Genomic DNA, 19,950 nt, shown 5'->3' with positions numbered 1-19,950 from the left:
ACGAGCCCGTGTCTATGCAGTCCCGCTTCAAGGTGGAGACTTATCTCGCTGTGTTTGATGTATTTGCTGTACAGTTTGCTTAGCAATTCTCAGACACCAGAGCAATGGCCAAGAAATTTGCGGCGCTTAACCCAAAACATTTTTTAAATTCGGAGTCGGTGGAAAGTATCAAGAAATTAGTCACGCATTACAGTACTGATGTGTCCTCCCCCGATGTGCTAGACAAATACTGATCCTTCCGAGAAATGTGTAGGAGTCTGGAAATGGATGAGCTCTCCACCGGCCAGGTGTTAGCCTTTCTTGTCGCCAATGACATAGATTGGGCATTCCCAAATTTGGCTACCCTGTACAAAATTTACCTCACTATTCCTGTGAGTAGTGCACAGGCAGAGTGTTCATTCAGCCGCCTGAAATTGTTAAAAACATATTTGCTTGCCACCATGGGCGAGCAGCGCCTCTCACACCTTGTGCTTCTTTTTATGGAGAGAGTTAATCGCGGACCTGGATTTGGACAAGGTTGTCAGTAAGTTTGCCAAAATGAAATGTCAGAAAGCAAATTTAACAGTTTAATGTTTAATGCTACAACAATCTGTTTGTTTTATCTGTTCGTAGTTCAGTTGTAACTGGCACATGACAAAATCATAAATGTGTTTAGTAGCCTAAAGTGTTGAAATTTGTGTTCACATTATACAATATAAAAGGACAGATGTTGCCTACCTAAGGATATATAAAAAAATGATAGTAAAAGTAAAAGCTGTCTCCTTATATTCAATTCAATTCAATTCATTTTTATTTGTATAGCGCTTTTTACAACACAAGTTGTCACAAAACAGCTTTACATTGTTCCCAGGCCTGAGACCCCCTGAGAGCAAGCCTAAGGCAACAGTGGCAAGGAAAAACTCCCTATCAGGAAGAAACCTTGAGCAGAACCGGGCTCATGGGGGGGCCCATCTGCTTCTGGCCGGCACTGGGCAGATAGAGTTAGACACAAAATTATGCAATGTACATTTGTTATTGACAAACAATAGCAGTTAACAGTAGAGTGATTATAAGAATGTCTCCTAGGATGTCCGGGTCTTGGAATGCAGTTGGCTTTGATGGGCAGGGCAGCGAGGTAGCAGGACTGGAAAACGAGATGAGACGCTTGGGCTACAGCTCCGGACAGGAGCCCGGAGCAGGGAATAGGAAGCAAACAGAAAACAGCGGTTAGTGGATGATAAGAATGGCAGGGATGTAGAACAGAGAGACAGGAGAGGAGGGGCAGAGAAAAAGGTGTGCAACAAGGAAAGACCCCGGCAGGCTAACATTATGGCAGCATACCTAGGGGACGGGAGGCAAGGGACCGGCATAGTCATGAGGGCGACCCTAAGACAGTCAACACCAGATCACGGCACAGGGTCCATGAAAGCAATGACCACTTAGTCCACCAGAGACTCTATGATCCACGTCAGCACCAGGCCATGTCCCTCAGCTGAAGGATTTACTATATAGATATGTTTTGAGCCTAGACTTAAAGGTGGAGAGAGAGTCTGTTCCCTGAATCTCAGAGGGTAAACTGTTCCACAGGAGAGGGGCTTGATAGGAAAAGGCTCTACCGCCTACAGTAGTTTTGCCCACTCTTGGAATGATGAGAAGCCCGGCATTTTGGGAGCGAAGGGCTCTCTGCGGAAGATATGGATGAAGAATTATATGATATAATCTGAATTATATCCAGATGTCAATGACATTCAATGACTTCGACTTTTGGTTTCCTTAGCCAAACAAATTGTCTAGCCTAAACTAAGTCATTGCTTTTAGAAATAACGTTCTTCATAACGTAAATAGGCTTTTTATAGGGATAGAGGCTTCTGTGCATAAAAAATATACCCTCTAAAAATTCACACCCATTGTCGGGAACAGCAAGCTCTGACCCTAGGTTTTTAGGAGAGACTTGATTTGGAATATGGTTGAAAGATGGACGGATCTTGTGTATTTTCTCCTCAAAGAAATTAGCAAAATCTTCTGCAGTGAATGTGGTGACAGGTGGGGGTTGAGGAGGGGAGAGGAGAGATGAGAAGGTTTGGAAGAGCTTACCTTGGTCATTCTGAAACTTTTCTTGGAAATATTTGAACTTGGCTGAATCTATTACAGCAGTGAAGTCCACTAGGATGTCAATCAATCAATCAAATTTGTTTTAGTACAGTTTTAGAATTCAGATTGTCAAAAGTGCTGTTGAAATAGTGCAGTGGATTTGCCAGAGAGAAAGGAAAAAAACATAAAAAGCCAGGACCAGTTTGGGGAAAGACTAAAATTATTCCCTCACCCAGGCCCAGGATTATGGACATGCTTAGGGGACCTCAGTGCAGCCCCAGCTGTCTCCTTATATCCAGATGTCTACATATGTAACTGATGTTTCTTTGCTGCGTTGTGATTAAATAAAATGATGACACACCACAGTCGCTTTATTCCCGCTCCTGGTAGAAAAAAAAATGATGAAACATGCATTTAGCCATGCACAGCCAATCTTGTCATGCACCGTTGTGTAAAAGCAATGTACATTCATGTGACTGGGACCGTTCAGCAATGTGCATTTGTAACACGTGGTATCTTGCGTTGTGTTTAATATGATGTTACGTGGGTCGGCGAGTGAGCGAGCTTCGAACTGAGGTTCTCACTGCTCGCTGCCAAGACCTTACAGCCAGCGTTGTTACCAGTTGAGCTAAAGGCAAATTGGACTTAGCCTGTCGGCAACAATGCTACTTAACCAGGTCTCGGGGGAGTGAAGTAGCTGCTGCAACCACTCGGCTACCTGCTACCCGCTACCTGCTTCTTAAGGCTTTACGCAGGACTCACACAAGCTAATCACTTAAGATCTGCTACACTCACCCCCCTTTGACCTCCTCTGACTCCTGAGCGACCACTGGTGGCCAAGCTGTGTTTTAGCCAGTGATCCGAGTCATGGCACCATTGTGACCTTCTCTTGTCTGTTCCTGCCTCCCCAGTCACGACACTGGAGACTTGAATTTTTGGACGTAGTATTTATTACCAAGCTGCAATTCTGCAATGTTGGGGAAACAATACAAAGACGTATAGTCAGTCTTCTTGGGGACTGTTACAGTCATCCCATAGCTTTTCTTCATAGCTCTGCTATGGGTTTATATTATACAATGCCTATATTTAAAATATTTTTAGACACAATGAATCTGTTCGTATGATCGTATAGTGTATTTGAATATTTCTATTAGAAAATAAAATTTAAAAACTGTAAATCCACCTTTCATTACAAAATTCGTACAGCAATTGGAAAAATCTACTACCATCCATTTTATATTACAGAATTACGTTAAATGAAACACCATACCTTGAGCTATGGCGACATCTTGTGGCTACAAATAACAATGCGCCGAGATACCATGTAGCTGGCTAACATTCGAAATGTGCTCAGAACATTAAGTGCCTTCTTAAGGCTAGTAATACACTTAAAGGCTTTATTAAGTCACGAACATTTACCTGCAATGTTGGGGAAACGATACAAAGATGTATAGTCAATCTTCTTGGGGATAGTTACAGTCATCCTAAACAAAATATATCACCACATTAACCAAAAGGAATGATAGAAACCTATGTGGAAAATGGCGATCTCAAGATTCGCTTCTAAAAATAGAAAACGTGGCTTATACGACGCCAAATTAAATACAAACTAAGCTTATACAAGATTCCATATAAAACATTACATACAGTTGCATTTTAAAGTATTTTACAACTTTATGACCGATTTATCCCAGACCATACATCACTATCAACTTACCCATAGCTTTTCTCCATAGCTGTACTATGGGTTACCCAGAATTCCCTATGGTTAAAACAAAATGATTTCACCTCTTGCCAGAAGATGGCGTTTTCCCCATTTATACAGGAATTTAACTATAACTTATTTACACCGTTACACATTCATGCTACTGGGACCGTTCTAACAATTAGAAATACAAAATTTACAGAAACGCAATTAAACAGTGTACCTGGTAGAAAAAAATGAAGAAACATGCATTTAGCCATGCACAGCCGAGCTCGTCATGCACCATTGTGTAACTAGCATACAGAAGAGAAAACGATCAGGCATGCATGCACCACATGGGATTTTCAGTACCGCTACCACTATAACAAGCTAGTTAGCTGGCTAGCTTCTAGTATATATTCGGTGTTATAAACAAAAATACACACAAAAAAATTACAGAACTTCTCAAATACATGACGAAATGTAACATCAACACATTCAAATGAACTCTACCTTCCTATACTCACTTTACAATTAAAACATTACCTTTACATGGGCAGTGTCTGAAACATGCGACTGGGACCGTTCACGTATATCATGGGCTGTGGGAAAACTTTGTATCTTGTCTCTGATCCCTGTAATTCTGCTGTCTAAGAAATTCATAAAATCATTACTTCTGCATATTACTAGAATGCAGGGGTCAAGTGATGCATGACTCTTCCTTAGTCTGGCAACAGTGTTGAACAGGTATGTGCTGATGTTTATTTTTTTTCTATAGATTTTTTCTAGAAATATAATGATCTAACAGTGGAAAAAAGATGCTTATATCTAATAAGACTTTCCAGGCAAGCAGGAATTCTTGTAGTGTAGAAGAGCACCAATTATATTCAAGTTTACACAGGCTTGTTTAAGAGTATGTGTGTAGTCAAATATACCAGGGTGCTAGCTTCTTACAGCAAGTGTTCTTCTTTTTCAAAGGTGCAACAGTCTCCAGTGTTCTGTGTAAGGTAGCATTTATGCCGTCCACCAGTCTATCAATGAGGGCTTTAGTTGAGCTACTGCTTAATGTTGTACTAGAGCTTGAGGGGTCTTCATTCTTCAGACAGGGTCCTGGGGTCCTTCAGTAAAGTTATTTACACTATTTGGACGGTACTATATTTGGAGTATTTGGAGAAGTGTGGCTGAAATAGTATGTCATATCTGGTGTTATGAGAATGACTGGACTGGATTATGAGGTATGATAACATATGGCATAGAAACTAGGAATATTGCTAAGACCAAGGAGTATTATTGGAGTCAATGGACACTGCAAAGTCAGGGGAGTCAGCCAGGCAAAGGACTGGATTATTACTGGGGGGGAGATTCATTTAAGATAATATATTCCGCAAGTTTTACCCAGGTTTCTGTGAAGCATAGGATTTCAAAATGGTGATCAGTAATTAGCTTGTTCACAAGTGCTGCTTTAAGAGTCATCTTATCCAGTATGTGGCTGCACATATTAGATATGGTTTTACAGCGTGTAAAGTTTGTTAACAAAACAAATGCACCTGTTGGGTAGCTTTGAGAAGTTGTGTTTGGAGGGTAGGGAAACAGAGCCACAGCATCTTTGTATTACAGTAAGTCTGCTGTCTGGCCGTGGCCCTGGTTTATCAAAGATGTGACTAACTCATTCTATAGAATGAGAAACATGGGGTGGATACATCTCTCAAAAGACCAGGCCTCCCTCAGAAGGAATGCCAGTTGTCTACATAGCTAACTCTGGAAAGTTATAAAACCTGAAAGTGTTTGTGAGGGAACTATGCACTGTCTGCCCCCAAAAGCAACTTATGCTTCTGTCAGTGCAGTTACACATCTGACAATAATGCTGAAAGCCAGATAGTCACTGCATTTTGCACACCTGTATAAAGAATGGTGATCTGGCCAAGGTCCACACACCTGTTTAATTTAGGTTTGTTGGCTGTGTGGGAAAAGGGCTGGTGAAATAGCTGGTGCTTTTAGCCATGGCATGCTAACATATAATGGAAAGGGAACCTCAGCCAGGAAATGCATGCTTTCATCTGTTTTTCTTGTACACTAAAGATATCAGATGTTTTTATTTCCCATACAGGTTACATCAAAAGTCAAACAAGTCAAAGACAATGTCACAAACACATCAGGTAGGACGCCGGGAAAATAATTACATATGCCTTACATTTTACTATTGACCTACCCGGATGTGTGAGGCAATGCATGTGTGCAATGCATGCAGGGGGAAGTAGCGGAGCAGTATAATGTATCGGGTGCAGCACATCCAGTATACTTGCACGTGGCAAATTTTCTGGTGTCAGCCATTTGTGATATTAGTGCATGTAGCAGATGGACACCATTGTCACTGTTCTCTGGTACAAGACAGAATGAGTTCCACAGAGCAGGTGGCTGCATTACAGTATGGAGATGCTGTCATTGCCAAGGGGATGTCACTGGCACAGAGTGTGACATCCTCTTCTCTCTCCATGTCCAGGGATGGTGAAACTCTCGGAACTCCGGGGCAGTGCTCAGGCAATTAAGGGCTTGAAAGTGGGCACTCTCCCAGACAGCCTAATCACACAGCGAGAGGAGGAGTCTTTTGAGTACACTGCAGGTGGAGATGAAGGAGAGGGGAGGGCCAGGCGCAGGAGGGCCAACAAGAGTGCGGGAGAAGAGAGGGAGCGGGAGAAGGCCAAGAGCCGCAGGCAGAGGGACTTCGACCCCACGACCGTGGACGAGGACAGCGGGGATGAGGTGGAGAGGAAGCCGACAAGGGAGCTGTGGACACAGAACCAGCAGCGGCTTCTGGAGCTGGCACTGCAGCAGTACCCCCGTGGCACCCCCGAGCGCTGGGACATGATCGCCAAGGTGGTGCCAGGAAAGAGCAAGGTGAGCTTCAGCCACAGTCTAACTCCTAGATAACATGGCCTCAATAGCACTTTAAGCAGAAGATGAATGTAATACATGAAATGAGCACAGCAACCGTGAAACTCCAGGGGCCTCATTTATAAAAAAGTTGCGTAGGAACCATCCTACATTTGATCTAAGGTCATTTCTGAAATGTGCGTATGTGTGATTCAGAGAAAATGAACATACGCACAAAAAAACGTGTGTACACCACACTCCCAGATGTGAAATCTATAAATCACAAATGATCTTGAAATTATGCACAGCTGAATGGTTTTAGATCTCCACCTGTAAACGCCCCCTAATTAATTTCATTAGCATATAAAGGAGCTCAAATCGGCTCGGCAAATAGTACCTGCTTATATCAGCCATTCGTCATCATGCGCAAAGATGTCTGCCCGATCTGTAAATTGGGAAAAGCATATAAAGGAGCTCAAATCAGCTCAGCAAATAGTACCTGCTTATATCAGCCATTCGTCATCATGCGCAAAGACGTCTGCCCAATCTGTAAAAACTCATTCCCTTCTTATTATCTATTATCTTCAAGAAGTGCTGAATCTGAACAACCTCAGGGTTGTTCCTGTGACAGTATCACTGACATGGTTTATTTTTTGGAAGTCTCTGTGCTTCTCAGCTTTGGCTGGGAATCTTGTGCAGTACCAATGCTAACGCCCCCCCCCTACAGGAGGAGTGCATGATCCGCTACAAGCTGCTGGCAGAGCTGGTGCAGAAGAAGAAGCAGGGAAAAAGCTGAGCCAGGGTCACCACGGTTATGCAACTCCCACCTGCCTGTCACGTGCCTTAGGTCCAGTCCTGGTCTGGCCTCTCTGTGCCCACCTCTAGCTTCAGCATTTTGCAGCAGACATTTATGCTCGGTCTGAAACCCCAAACTTTTGAATAAATCATGTTGGTTTTATTTATTAAAAAAAGCATTCTATGACTTTTTTTTATTCTCTTATTTTCACTTTCTTTCTATGCAGTTTGGTGGGTCTGAAATGCCATTTTTAGAAATTAAAAGGATTTTTTACCAGTATGAAAGTGTGCTGTTTGGATACACAAACTGGTCATACAGTGAATGGTACCGGATGGGGGAGGAGACATTTTAACAGATCAGGTATGCATTCAAGTAAAAGCGCTGCTCTGTACAGAGCTGAATAATAATACTTTATTTAGAGAATCCATTCTGAGCACCTTTCCTCACATCAACACAACTTATACACATTTTACAGCTGGATGCTTGATGCTTTACAATAAAATCAGAAGCCTGAAAAATCTCCCCTGCAATCATTTAGAGGGCTTTTATTTAAAGCTCTCAGGGCGTAGCAGTTAATAGTACTCTGCATTGTATGTCAACTGTGAAAGGTCTTTTAGAACAAAAGGTGTGTCAAGGATTCAAGTCACATGTAGGAGAGAGGTAGAGGAGTTTGATCCACTGTGTAAAAACATACTTAAACAGTGCTTAAGTACTGGAAATTACCTTTAATTGATCACTTTTTGAACAATTGCTCCAAACTACATAAACTACTTCAGTATTGAACAGGTTCTTGCTACAAGCAGTGTAAGTTTGCACATTTACATTTTTTCAAATATAAATAAGTTTTGGTGCCATTCTGAAACCAGACTTTTGAGATTTGTCAAATGCTGTATAAAGAATCATTTTTACCAAAAAGTACAAAATATGCACATTATATCAAAAAAACAGTGCGATTTCTAAAAATTTCCCTGCATGTTTAAAAATAAATACATTTTTTGTCCAGTCACTGCCCTCATGGCTGATGGAAACATTGAAAGAAAACATAGGTGGCATCAAAAATGTCACAACAGTAGAAAGAAACGCTAACACAAATGAGGTAAAACTGCAATTCAAATCTTAGGGAGCCCCATCATGAGGACAAAATGTCTGAGGAAATTCAAGCTCAGTGTTTTTAAATCATTATTTAAACAGCAGTAGAAAAAAACAGGACCTCAATAATAGACAGTTGGGTGCATCTCATACACATTATCTTGTGCCCACTGAAGAAGAGGAAAAAAACAAGATGACAAAGTTAGCTTCAAAGAGTTTTTGTAATGCTACCGACATAAAGGTAAGTTCTTAATGCACTTTTTTGGATCGTATCAGAGGCTTCACACAGCTTTGATTGTACTGCCCACGCAATGTATGTGAGTGCTGCAGCATCAGGACATAGCCAGTGAGTGAATGTATCCAGATCAGTGGCCTTGGCAGCCCTGCATTGCTGTACCAGGATCAGCTCAATGTTCATTGTAACTCACACCTTCACTTCTGGCTGGCATCCACAGCACTGTGGACATTCTGACACACAATTAAGCAGCCATTCTTTGACGTGTCATTCTGAATGTGCCAGGACACGCCGTGGAGAACAGCGCAGCTTTGGATGCTCTCCCAATGCAACTCGCATCCATTCAGCCTCTCCGGTCCTGTTTGTTGCTGTCTGCTGTCCCTGAAGTTCAAAGCAAACAGTTCATTGCTCATTCCCATTTAGTGCAACTCAGCCACACTGATTTGTGTAGGGCAGGGGTGTCCAAACCTCTCCTGGAGTGCCACTTGTCCTGCATGTTTTAGATCTCTCCCTGCTCCAACACAGCTGATTCAAATGATCAACTCGTTATGAATTCCTGAAGCTGCTGAATAACAAACTGATCATTTGAATCAGCTGTGTTGGAGCAGGGAGAGATCTAAAACATGCAGGACAAGTGGCCCTCCAGGAGAGGTTTGGACACCCCTGGTGTAGGGGCTTTTTCCTGGATTGGCCCTCAGAGAGGCAGACCCACGTTAGCTCTTCTCCTGGCTGGACACTACTCTCCCCTTCTCCACCAGCCTCTGAGGAAGGAGGGAGAGAGAGAACGTAAGTCATTGTGGTGTACACTGGACAGACTGTGCATTTGTGTGTGTAGGAATGGCAGCACACTCACTGTGCTCTGTGCAGTGTCTGTCTGCATGGCCAGGAAGGGGTTTGCTGCCATGGAGCTCTGAGCAGCAGGCAGCAAGCCGCTGAGGGGCAGCTGGGGAGAAGAGAGCTGGTAGAGCAGAGCCTGCTGTTCCTGGGGGATAGACACACACACCCTGAAAATGCAACGCACACTCTCTCGCCACTTTGTGCTGGAAAATGACGAGGATCTGCGTGCAGCAGACTAAACACTCTCTTATTCAAACTATACCTGGGCTCTCCCTCTCCTAACTGACAAAAGCTAGTATTTGTAAAATGGACTGCCATTTAAGCATGGAAAAGAAAAGTCTGGTGGCCCTTCAAGCTCTAGCATAAATAAAAGTTCAGTGGTAAAGTGTTGTGACAGTTCAAGCCTGGTGGCTGGAAACTGGTGGTAATAGCAAGTGCTGTCATATGGTGCAAAACCTTAAACTACCAACATGGCAATGTTTCCTGTGTACTCAAAGACAGCACTTGTGCTTGAGTGTCTGTGCAGTTAATTGTCTAACCCTGTTAAATGATACCAAATGATGTTATGCAATATTAAGTGGACAGAAAAAAACAAAAGTCTGCACCAAAGAGTCTGCCTGCAGCTGCTGCACACCGAACAGTGTTTCTGTCAAACCTTTCCTGAGAAAGACTCTTACCGGGATGGGCTGAGGAGAGGAGAAGAGCTGCTGGAACTGGTGCTGATGCAGGAGAATCTGTCTCTGCTGTTCTGAGATCAGTCCCAAGCCCGCAGAACTGCAGGCACAGAAACATACCATGCTGTCAGACATGGTGTTCTAAGATAAGGCAAAAGAAACATAACATACAATGTTGTCATTTGCTCTGTTCTGAGATAAGGTGGTGGGAGCCCAGCATGCAAGACATCATATCAGCACACAGTTGATTCACATGCCAGTGCTTCCTCAGCACATGCAAATCCTGTGGAGTAAATCCAAGGAGCACTGTAATCACAGCACAGCACAGCACATAAATTTAAAAGCATAAAAAAGAAGCAGTGATTGCTCATTTGTTACTTCATGTGTCTATAAATGCAATATACCATAAATGACTATAAAAAATGGCATAAAACTTAGATCTGGTGTCTATCACGATCAAATGCTGCTCATTCAATGATAATTACTGTTATTCTGCAATTGTGGAGAATTACACTGTGTGTAATTATATCCAGATTAGAGAAGTAATGAAACCACAAAACAAACAGGAAAGTTTAAATTCTACAGAAACTCATCCAGTTTTTCCACTAATAATGCAGGTACAATTACTCAGTGTCATAAACCAATTTGCCATTTCATTTATTTACAGTAGCATTACATGCATCTGTGGCTCATCTGCTGGCAGGTGTCATGCTGCTGCGACATAGGAAAACAGAGTCAGGAAGAGAACATGCAATCAATCAGCTTTATGACTGATTCAGTCATTCAGTTCAACTCCCACAACAAGCATAAACTCCATTCCAAAAACTAGCACCAGACTACAAAACTACGGAGTAATTTCATCAGTCTGGTGTGTGTGTGTGTGTGTCCGTATATGGTTGTGGCAGCCACAGCAGGTCTAGTGCAAAACGCACCTGTTGCTCAGAGAGCTGGGCGTGGTCAGCGACATGCCTGCGGGGTGTGGCAGGCTTGAAGTGGTCTGGATCACACCATTTAGAGCTCCCACGATGCCATTCATGGCCAGCTGGTCCCCTGGGATCACTCCCATCATCCCTGTGATGCCCGGCAGGTTTGGTGTGGCCTGCAGAATGGGTGCAGCCTGCACAGCTCCTCCCACCATCCCATTGACCTGCAGCTGGCCATGCTGTGGAGAGGTGTAGCCTAGTGAGGGCGGGGTGGACAGGGAGGAGCTGCTGCTGTGGTTACCGGAGGACAGGTCCTAGGGGACAGACCAAAGGTGGTGCTAATGGAGACATGCTTATAAAGCTGGGTTTGACACACTCACTATAGCAGCGCTACTTTATCCCGTTTTTAAGCAATGTTGCCAGGAGCTTTGTACAAAGTAATCAACAAGCCAAACACCATTTCCTCTAAAGACGTATACACCTGCATGGGCAGAGAGAAGGATATACACTATATGGACAAAAGTATTTGGACGCCTGACCATTACACCAACAGCGACTGTAATGACATTGTATTCAAATACATATACTTTAATATGGAGTTGGTCCCCCTTTTGCAGCTATAACAGCTTCCACTCTGCTTGGAAGGATTTCCACAAGATTTTGGAGTGTTTCTGTGGGAATTTGTGCCCATTCATTCTGTAGAGCATTTATAAGGTCAGGCACTGATGTTGGACAAGAAGGCCTGGCTCGCAATCTCCGTTCCAGTTCATCCCAAAGGTGCTCGATGGGGTTGGGGTCAGGGCTCTGTGCGGGCCAAGTTCTTCCACACCGAACCAAGATTATAAAAGTTTTACATTTTCAAATTCGTTTTTATTTTGATGTTTGTATTCTGTCTGAATTTCCATTTAGTTTTAGTTAGTTTCACCAGTGTTTTCATTACTTTCAGTTTAGTTTTTATTTAATGGACTCATTTCTATTTCGTTTTAGTTTATTATAGTTTTAGTAACTTTAGTTAAGGAGAAAAAATAGTCTAAGATTAGTGCAGGCGATTCTATTCTTAGAAACGTGAACGTAGAGACACCAACGACCATAGTCAATTGCATTCCTGGAGCCAGAGCTTCCGACATTGAAGCCAATTTGAAAGTGCTGGCTAAAGCTAAAGGTAAAAGTAAAGCGAAATACTCAAAAATTGTTATTCACGTCGGCGCTAACGATGTTCACATGAGGCAATCGGAAGTAACAAAGTTAACTATAAAATCGGTGTGCAGGATTGCCAAACAAATGTCGGATTCAGTAATTTTCTCTGGCCCCATCCCCATGGGGCACGGTGACGAAATCTATAGCAGATTAACGTCACTTAATCGTTGGTTGTCTGAATGGTGCCCCTCTAACAACGTGGGTTTTATAGATAATTGGCACAAGTTTTGGGCCTGGTCTTTTAAAACGAGATGGCATCCACCCCTCGAGGGAGGGTGCAGCTATCATCTCTAGAAACATGGATCATAGTCTGAATTCCACTAAACCTTGACTTATCAGGGCCAAGGCCAGGCAGCAGACTTTCTGTCCTACACAGATGTCTGCTTTTTCCCTGGAACCACCACTTAAAAATCCCATAGAGACAGTGTCTGTTCCACGACCCTCCGTCCCAAACTTCTTAAAAACATCCAGTAGGGGCGTTTGTGCTGATAATTTGATAAAAATTAAGTCTGTCAAACCTGAAAGTACTACCTGTAGACAAATGGTCCTTAAGATTGGGTTAATAAATATCAGATCGCTACAACCTAAAGCTTTATTAATAAACGAATTGATTACTGATCACCAATTTGATATCTTATGCCTGACTGAAACATGGCTTAAACCTAATGACTTTGTTGCTCTCAACGAATCAACTCCTCCCAGTTATTGTAATCACCAGGTCCCTCGACCTACTGGTAGAGGTGGCGGCGTTGTTGCTGTACACAGCTCCAAACTCTGTTAAACCTGGCTATAACTTCTATTCATTTGAACTATTAGTACTTAGCTTTGCACATCCTGACAAGACTGCATTTCAGCTATTTACCCTTGTTATAGTTTACAGGCCACCTGGCCCTTACAGTGTTTTCTTATCGGAATTTGCCAATTTTCTATCTGACCTGGTTGTCAATATAGAAAAAGCTGTAATAGTAGGCGACTTTAATGTCCATATGGATAATAAACATGACCCGTTCAGAACAGCATTTTTGTCCATCATCGAATCCATTGGACTCTATCAAGCTGTGGACAAACCCACACATTACCGCAACCATACTCTTGATTTGGTCCTCACATATGGAGCAGACATTAACCAGGTGGAAATTATGCCACACAATCCTGTGTTATCTCATCTCTTTCAATTTACCACTAACGTGCTTCACATACTCGGAGCCTAGATTTTCTTCCAGGCGCACTTTTTTCTCTTACAGCAAATGCCTTTATCGACGAGCTCCCTACATCATACTACCTGCACAACGAAATCTCCTCTAGTTTATGTTCAAACCCTAGCTCAACTGAAATTAATCTACTCGTGGACAGAATCGACTCTACTTTGCGTAAAACTCTAGATGCCGTTGCTCCCCTCAAAAGGAAGAAAATCACAGACAAGAAGCTAGCACCTTGGTATAATGACCATACTCGTGCTCTCAAACAAGCCACACAAAAACTCGAAAGAAAATGGCACTCCACCAAATTACAGGTTTTTCTCCTGGCGTGGAAGGAAAGTCCCCTAAATTACAAGCATGCCCTCACAGCTACCAGATCCAAATATTTCTCTACTCTTATTGAGAGAAACAAGGACAATCCTAGGTACCTGTTTAGCACTATCGCCAGATTAACCAAGAGTCCTGCATCAGTTAACCCTACCATACCAGCAATTTATAGTAGCAATGACTTCATGAACTTCTTTGATAGTAAAATCTTAAAGATAAGAGACACAATACAAAAATTCTCATCAACTTCTGGTTCCTGCCTGGCCAGTCCCGTTCCAGATTATGTAGGCATGTCTATTAGGCCCGCCTCACGCTTTGACTCTTTTATACCCATTGAATTTGGCGACTTTTCTTCTCTTCTCAATTCATCTAATAACTCTACCAGCCAACTTGACCCCATACCAACTGGCTTCCTAAAACAGCTATTGCCTGCAATTGGCACACCACTATTAAATCTTATCAATGCCTCTCTTATGTCTGGACACGTACCTCAGCCCTTCAAAGTAGCAGTTATCAAGCCTATTCTGAAAAAGCCTAATCTTGATCCCAATGACCTGTCAAACTATAGGCCCATCTCGAACCTTCCATTCCTCTCAAAAATTCTGGAAAAAGCAGTATCAAAGCAACTCTGTGCCTTTTTACACTCTAACAACATTTTGGAAGTTTTCCAGTCCGGATTTAGACCTCACCACAGTACGGAAACCGCTCTCCTGAAAGTGCTCAACGACCTTCTACTCTCCTGTGACAATGGCTGTATCTCTCTTCTTGTGCTACTAGACCTAAGTGCGGATATCATCCGTAAACATGACATTAATTTCCACTGTTATGCGGATGACACTCAGTTATACATATCAGTCAAACCCGATGTCCCTCTGAATATTTCAAACATGGAGGCCTGCCTAACAGATGTAAAGAATTGGATGGCCCGAAACTTTCTCCTCCTTAACCCGGACAAAACCGAAATATTGGTCATAGGCCAAAATTCAATCAGGAGCAAACTCACTCATTTTACACTGGACCTTGATGGTGTCTCCCTTGCCCCGAGTGCAGCCATCAAAGACCTTGGGGTTGTTATTGATCCCGAGCTCTCCTTTGAAACTCACATAACTAACACCTCTAGGACTGCCTTCTTGCATCTGAGAAATATTGCTAAAATCAGGAAAATCGTATCAATTAACGACGCTGAAAAACTAATCCATGCCTTTGTAACATCCAGATTAGACTACTGTAATGCCCTCTTGTCAGGATGTGCAAACGTCTCATTAAAACCCCTTCAGCTGGTGCAAAATGCAGCTGCTCGAATCTTAACTAAAACTAAACGCTTTGAGCACATCACCCCAGTTCTGGCTTCTCTCCATTGGCTACCTATTAAATACCGGATCATTTTTAAAATACTCTTACTCACATTTAAGGCTTTAAATGGGCTTGCCCCCCCCCCCCTATTTTAAGGACCTTCTTCATCCATATCTTCCGCAGAGAAGATACTCACATTTAAGGCTTTAAATGGGCTTGCCCCCCCTATCTTAAGGACCTTCTTCATCCATATCTTCCGCAGAGAGCCCTTCGCTCCCAAAATGCCGGGCTTCTCACCATTCCAAGAGTGGGCAAAACTACTGTAGGCGGTAGAGCCTTTTCCTATCAAGCCCCTCTCCTGTGGAACAGTTTACCCTCTGAGATTCGGGGAACAGACTCTCTCTCCACCTTTAAGTCTAGGCTCAAAACATATCTATATAGTAAATCCTTCAGCTGAGGGACATGGCCTGGTGCTGGCGTGGATCATAGAGTCTCTGGTGGACTAAGTGGTCATTGCTTTCATGGACCCTGTGCCGTGATCTGGTGTTGACTGTCTTAGGGTCGCCCTCATGACTATGCCGGTCCCTTGCCTCCCGTCCCCTAGGTATGCTGCCATAATGTTAGCCTGCCGGGGTCTTTCCTTGTTGCACACCTTTTTCTCTGCCCCTCCTCTCCTGCCTCTCTGTTCTACATCCCTGCCATTCTTATCATCCACTGACCACTGTTTTCTGTTTGCTTCCTATTCATTGCTCCGGGCTCCTGTCCAGAGCTGTAGCCCAAGCGTCTCATCCCGTTTTCCAGTCCTGCTACCTCGCTGCCCTGCCCATCAAAGCCAACTGCATTCCAAGACCCAGACATCCTAGGAGACATTCTTATAATCACTCTACTGTTAACTGCTATTGTTTGTCAATCACAAATGTCTTAGAGTTAGACACAAAATTATGCAATGTACTTTATCTGCCCAGTGCCGGCCAGAAGCAGATGGGCCCCCCCATGAGCCCGGTTCTGCTCAAGGTTTCTTCCTGATAGGGAGTTTTTCCTTGCCACTGTTGCCTTAGGCTTGCTCTCAGGGGGTCTCAGGCCTGGGAACAATGTAAAGCTGCTTTGTGACAACTTGTGTTGTAAAAAGCGCTATACAGATAAAAATGAATTGAATTGAATTGAATTGAATTAAAAAAAATTATCTGCTTATCATTGAAGATAACATTTCAAGACTAAACTTAACATATGAGATACATTTGTTTCAAACTACACAGAATTTTGGGAGTGTGACCAGTGGCGGCCCCTGCCAAATCTCTCGGGGGGAGGGGGCAATTGTCACAATGATGGCTAAGCGGTGACCCGTTCAATGGGTAAATTAACAGCTAGCTAACTTGACATTGTCACACTCATACCAGCTCCGCGAAAATCCCCAGTTATACGATCCCCCCCCCCCCTTTGTAGATACTTGCTTGGTGTTTAAATTTGGTCTGGGTGGTCCTAATTCTTTAGCTGCCAATTTATCCTGCTTACTACGACGACTGAACGGTATTTTTTTTTAATGCCACGATCGAGTTGCTCTGAGTTGAGGTAACATTAGCCATGTTGACCTTGAATGTGACAAGATCGCTGGCTGCCCCAGCGATCCCTACACCAGGTTCCGTATGACGAAAGCACATTAGTGCAAGCCCACCCAGAACCCATACAGATTGCATTGCAGCGCCTGCAGTTCGAAAAAATTGCCTTAACATGAGAGTCTATCAAAGCGATTTTCAACCAGACTGAATTCGCCCGAAAGGGGCGGTACTCCACAGAACACGACTTGACACTGATTGGACTATGATATTCAGAGGCAGGACAAACTGTCTAGAACAGTCATAGCTAGCACTGTGGTAGGATGTGTGATGTGAAAAATTCCCTCCCTTTCCTCCTTTGGTGGTGCGTTGCCCGATCGCCCTAAGGAACAAACCGCCCCTGAGTGTGACACCCGCCGCCTTGAATGGATACGACCTCCGCTGTCTTGAAACGATAACGACAATTATTTTTTGTCTTTTCTTATTTTATTTTTATTTGCTTTTCAGCAATCATTCTTAGTATCGTTTAGTTTTAGTTTTACATTTTCTTCAGGCAAATTATTTTATTTCAGTTTACGAAAATGTCTAAAAACCATTACTTTTCGTCTTAGTTTTAGTTTTAGTATACGATAATAACCCTGCACCGAACTCATCAAACCATGTCTTTATAGTCCTTGCTTTGTGCACTGGGGCACAGTCATGTTGGAATAGAAAAGGGCCTTCCCCAAACTGTTGCCACAAAGTTGGAAGCATAGCATTGTCCAAAATGCCTTGGTATGCTGAAGCACTAAGATTGCCCTTCACTGGAGATAAGGGGCCTAGCCCAAGCCCTGAAAAACAGGTGTGGCCAAATACTTTTGTCCATATAGTGCATCTGCATGGGCAAAGAGAGGGATATACCTACAAGGGCAGAGAGAGAGATACACCTGCATGCAGAGAGTGATACACCTGCATGAGCAAAGAGAGTGATACACCTGCATGCAGAGAGAGATACACCTGAAAGTTAAGAGAGGGATATACCTGCATGGATAGAGAGAGGGTGGAGTCTGGGAAGAAGCTGTTGCCCAGCTGAGTGTTGTTTAGCACATCTAGCACTGGGGAAGAGACAAACAGTCAATATAAATGTACACTCAGAATCATAAGAAACATGAACTGGCCCTTTCAACAATATCAAGAGTACTGAGTACTGTACAGTAAGACTACTGAATACTGTACAGATATTCAGATATCTGTGTGTGTGTTCTCATGGTATCACCTGTGTGGGAGTTGGGTGGGTGTGACCGGGGTGAAGAGGAGGAGGAGCCAGTGCTGGTATAGGCAGACCTGGCAGGGGTAAAAGGCACAGAGAGCTGGGCATTCAGCAGCTGCAAGCGCTCCTTCTGCACTGTCAGGGTTTTTATCTGCTCTTCCAGATGCCTGTTCTCCACCTGCAGCTGGTGTAGAGACATCAGCATGCCCAGCACTGGCAGATAAAGCAAAGAGTCCACATTGTGACACACAGTCAAGCAAGTGAAACAGTAGAGAGAGGGAAAATAAGAAAAAGGGAAACGCGGGGACAAAAGACATTATCCGCAATACGATATACTCATACTAATCAGATTCAAAGACTGTTCCAATGTACCTGTCACTGTGCTAAGGTACCTGCCACAGTTCTAGTGTACCTCCAATGTATCTGCCAGTGTACCTGCCAGTGTTCCAGTGTGTCTGCCAGTGTACCTGCCAGTGTTCCAGTGTGTCTGCCAGTGTACCTGCCAGTGTTCCAGTGTGTCTGCCAGTGTATCTGCCAGTGTTCCAGTGTATCTGCCAGTGTTCCAGTGTATCTGCCAGTGTTCCAGAGTACCTGCCAGTGTTCCGGTGTATCTGCCAGTGTACCTGCCAGTGTTCCAATGTGTCTGCCAGTGTACCTGCCAGTGTTCCAGTGTATCTGCCAGTGTACCTGCCAGTGTTCCAGTGTGTCTGCCAGTGTACCTGCCAGTGTTCCAGTGTGTCTGCCAGTGTATCTGCCAGTGCTCCAGTGTATCTGCCAGTGTACCTGCCAGTGTATCTGTCAGTGTTCCAGAGTACCTGCCAGTGTACGTGCCAATCTTCCAGTGTATCTGCCAGTGTTCAGGTGGACATGTCAGAAATCAGGTATAGTCAAGACATGTGCTGTGGGTGGGTGGGCCTTAGAGTGTTATGCTGGACCCTATCCTGAAGCAGTCTAACAGGATTACGCATGCACAAACTTTGTCACTTTCATTTAGCATTTCTATCACAACTGCCATTCACCACACAAGCAGGCCCTAACAAAGCCTTAATAACCTTGGGGAGAATGGAAACCTCGGCCAGGCTCTAAGAGGAGCCTCTCAAAGCTACTCAGACACTGGCTCATGAGAAAACCTTATGGCAATATGCCATACATGACTATAAAAAAACAATAAAAAGAAACTTAGATCTGGTGTCTATCATGATCAAATGCTGCTCATCCAATGATAATTACTGTTATTCTGCAATTGTGGAGGTAATTAAACCCAGACTAGAGAAGTAATGAAACCACAATACAAACAGGAAAGTTTCAATTCTACAGATGCTCATTCGGTAATTCATGACTTCACTAATAATGCAGGTGCAATTACTCAGTGTCACAAACCAATTTGCCATTTCATTTATTTACAGTAGCACTCATATAAAGGATAATACATAGCATTTACAGGAAAATAGTACTCAACACAGGCTCAGATCTATCCTTACCAATATGCACTCTGCCCTAAGGTTTGCACTGAATTCAATGATTATGAAAATTAGACAAAATTGACAATGCAATTTCATTATCTAATGTGCAGGAAAAAGTATGAGTTGTTTTCTGTTTTTAATTCATTTTAAAATAATGAATTTTAAAATGGGGCGGCAGTGTAGCATAGTGGTTAGGGAGCAGGAATTGTAACTGGAAGGTTGCCAGTTTGATTCCCCACAGTGGCACTGCTGCTGTACCCTTGCGGTTAACCCACAACTTGCCTCAGTAAATATCCAGCTGTATAAATGGATAACATTGTCAAAAAAACACACACACACACAAAAAAAACCTGTAATTGATGTAAGTCGCTCTGGATGAGATCATCTGCTAAATGCCAATAATGTAATGTAATGTAAAAAATCCACTCCTCTAGCACATGACATAAGAAAACAGCTGAGAGGAATTGCTATTACCAGACACAATGTGATA

At 43.2% G+C, this 19,950-nt stretch overlaps 2 protein-coding genes across 2 annotated transcripts in view; one reads left to right on the top strand and one right to left on the bottom strand.

The window, feature by feature from the left end:
- The window catches only part of dnajc1 (DnaJ (Hsp40) homolog, subfamily C, member 1), a 68,034-nt gene extending 60,484 nt beyond the window's left edge, over window positions 1-7,550 (top strand). Inside the window, exons 10-12 of the mRNA XM_036518605.1 lie at window positions 5,862-5,910; window positions 6,255-6,649; window positions 7,353-7,550. Coding sequence (XP_036374498.1) covers window positions 5,862-5,910; window positions 6,255-6,649; window positions 7,353-7,421 — 513 coding nt within the window. The 3' untranslated portion in view covers window positions 7,422-7,550. The remainder of the gene's footprint in view (window positions 1-5,861; window positions 5,911-6,254; window positions 6,650-7,352) is intronic.
- Window positions 7,551-9,422: 1,872 nt separating this feature from the next.
- LOC118770954 (protein AF-10-like) overlaps window positions 9,423-19,950 on the bottom strand; it is a 50,394-nt gene continuing 39,866 nt past the window's right edge. The window contains exons 7-12 of the mRNA XM_036518741.1: window positions 18,004-18,210; window positions 17,769-17,842; window positions 11,189-11,493; window positions 10,260-10,356; window positions 9,599-9,727; window positions 9,423-9,506 (exon numbers count right to left, since the gene is read on the bottom strand). Coding sequence (XP_036374634.1) covers window positions 9,459-9,506; window positions 9,599-9,727; window positions 10,260-10,356; window positions 11,189-11,493; window positions 17,769-17,842; window positions 18,004-18,210 — 860 coding nt within the window. The 3' untranslated portion in view covers window positions 9,423-9,458. The remainder of the gene's footprint in view (window positions 9,507-9,598; window positions 9,728-10,259; window positions 10,357-11,188; window positions 11,494-17,768; window positions 17,843-18,003; window positions 18,211-19,950) is intronic.

The sequence above is a fragment of the Megalops cyprinoides genome, chromosome 24 (genome assembly GCF_013368585.1).
Source record: "Megalops cyprinoides isolate fMegCyp1 chromosome 24, fMegCyp1.pri, whole genome shotgun sequence".
NCBI classification, from domain to species: domain Eukaryota; kingdom Metazoa; phylum Chordata; class Actinopteri; order Elopiformes; family Megalopidae; genus Megalops; species Megalops cyprinoides.
This window is presented reverse-complemented; position numbering and strand designations above follow the sequence as displayed.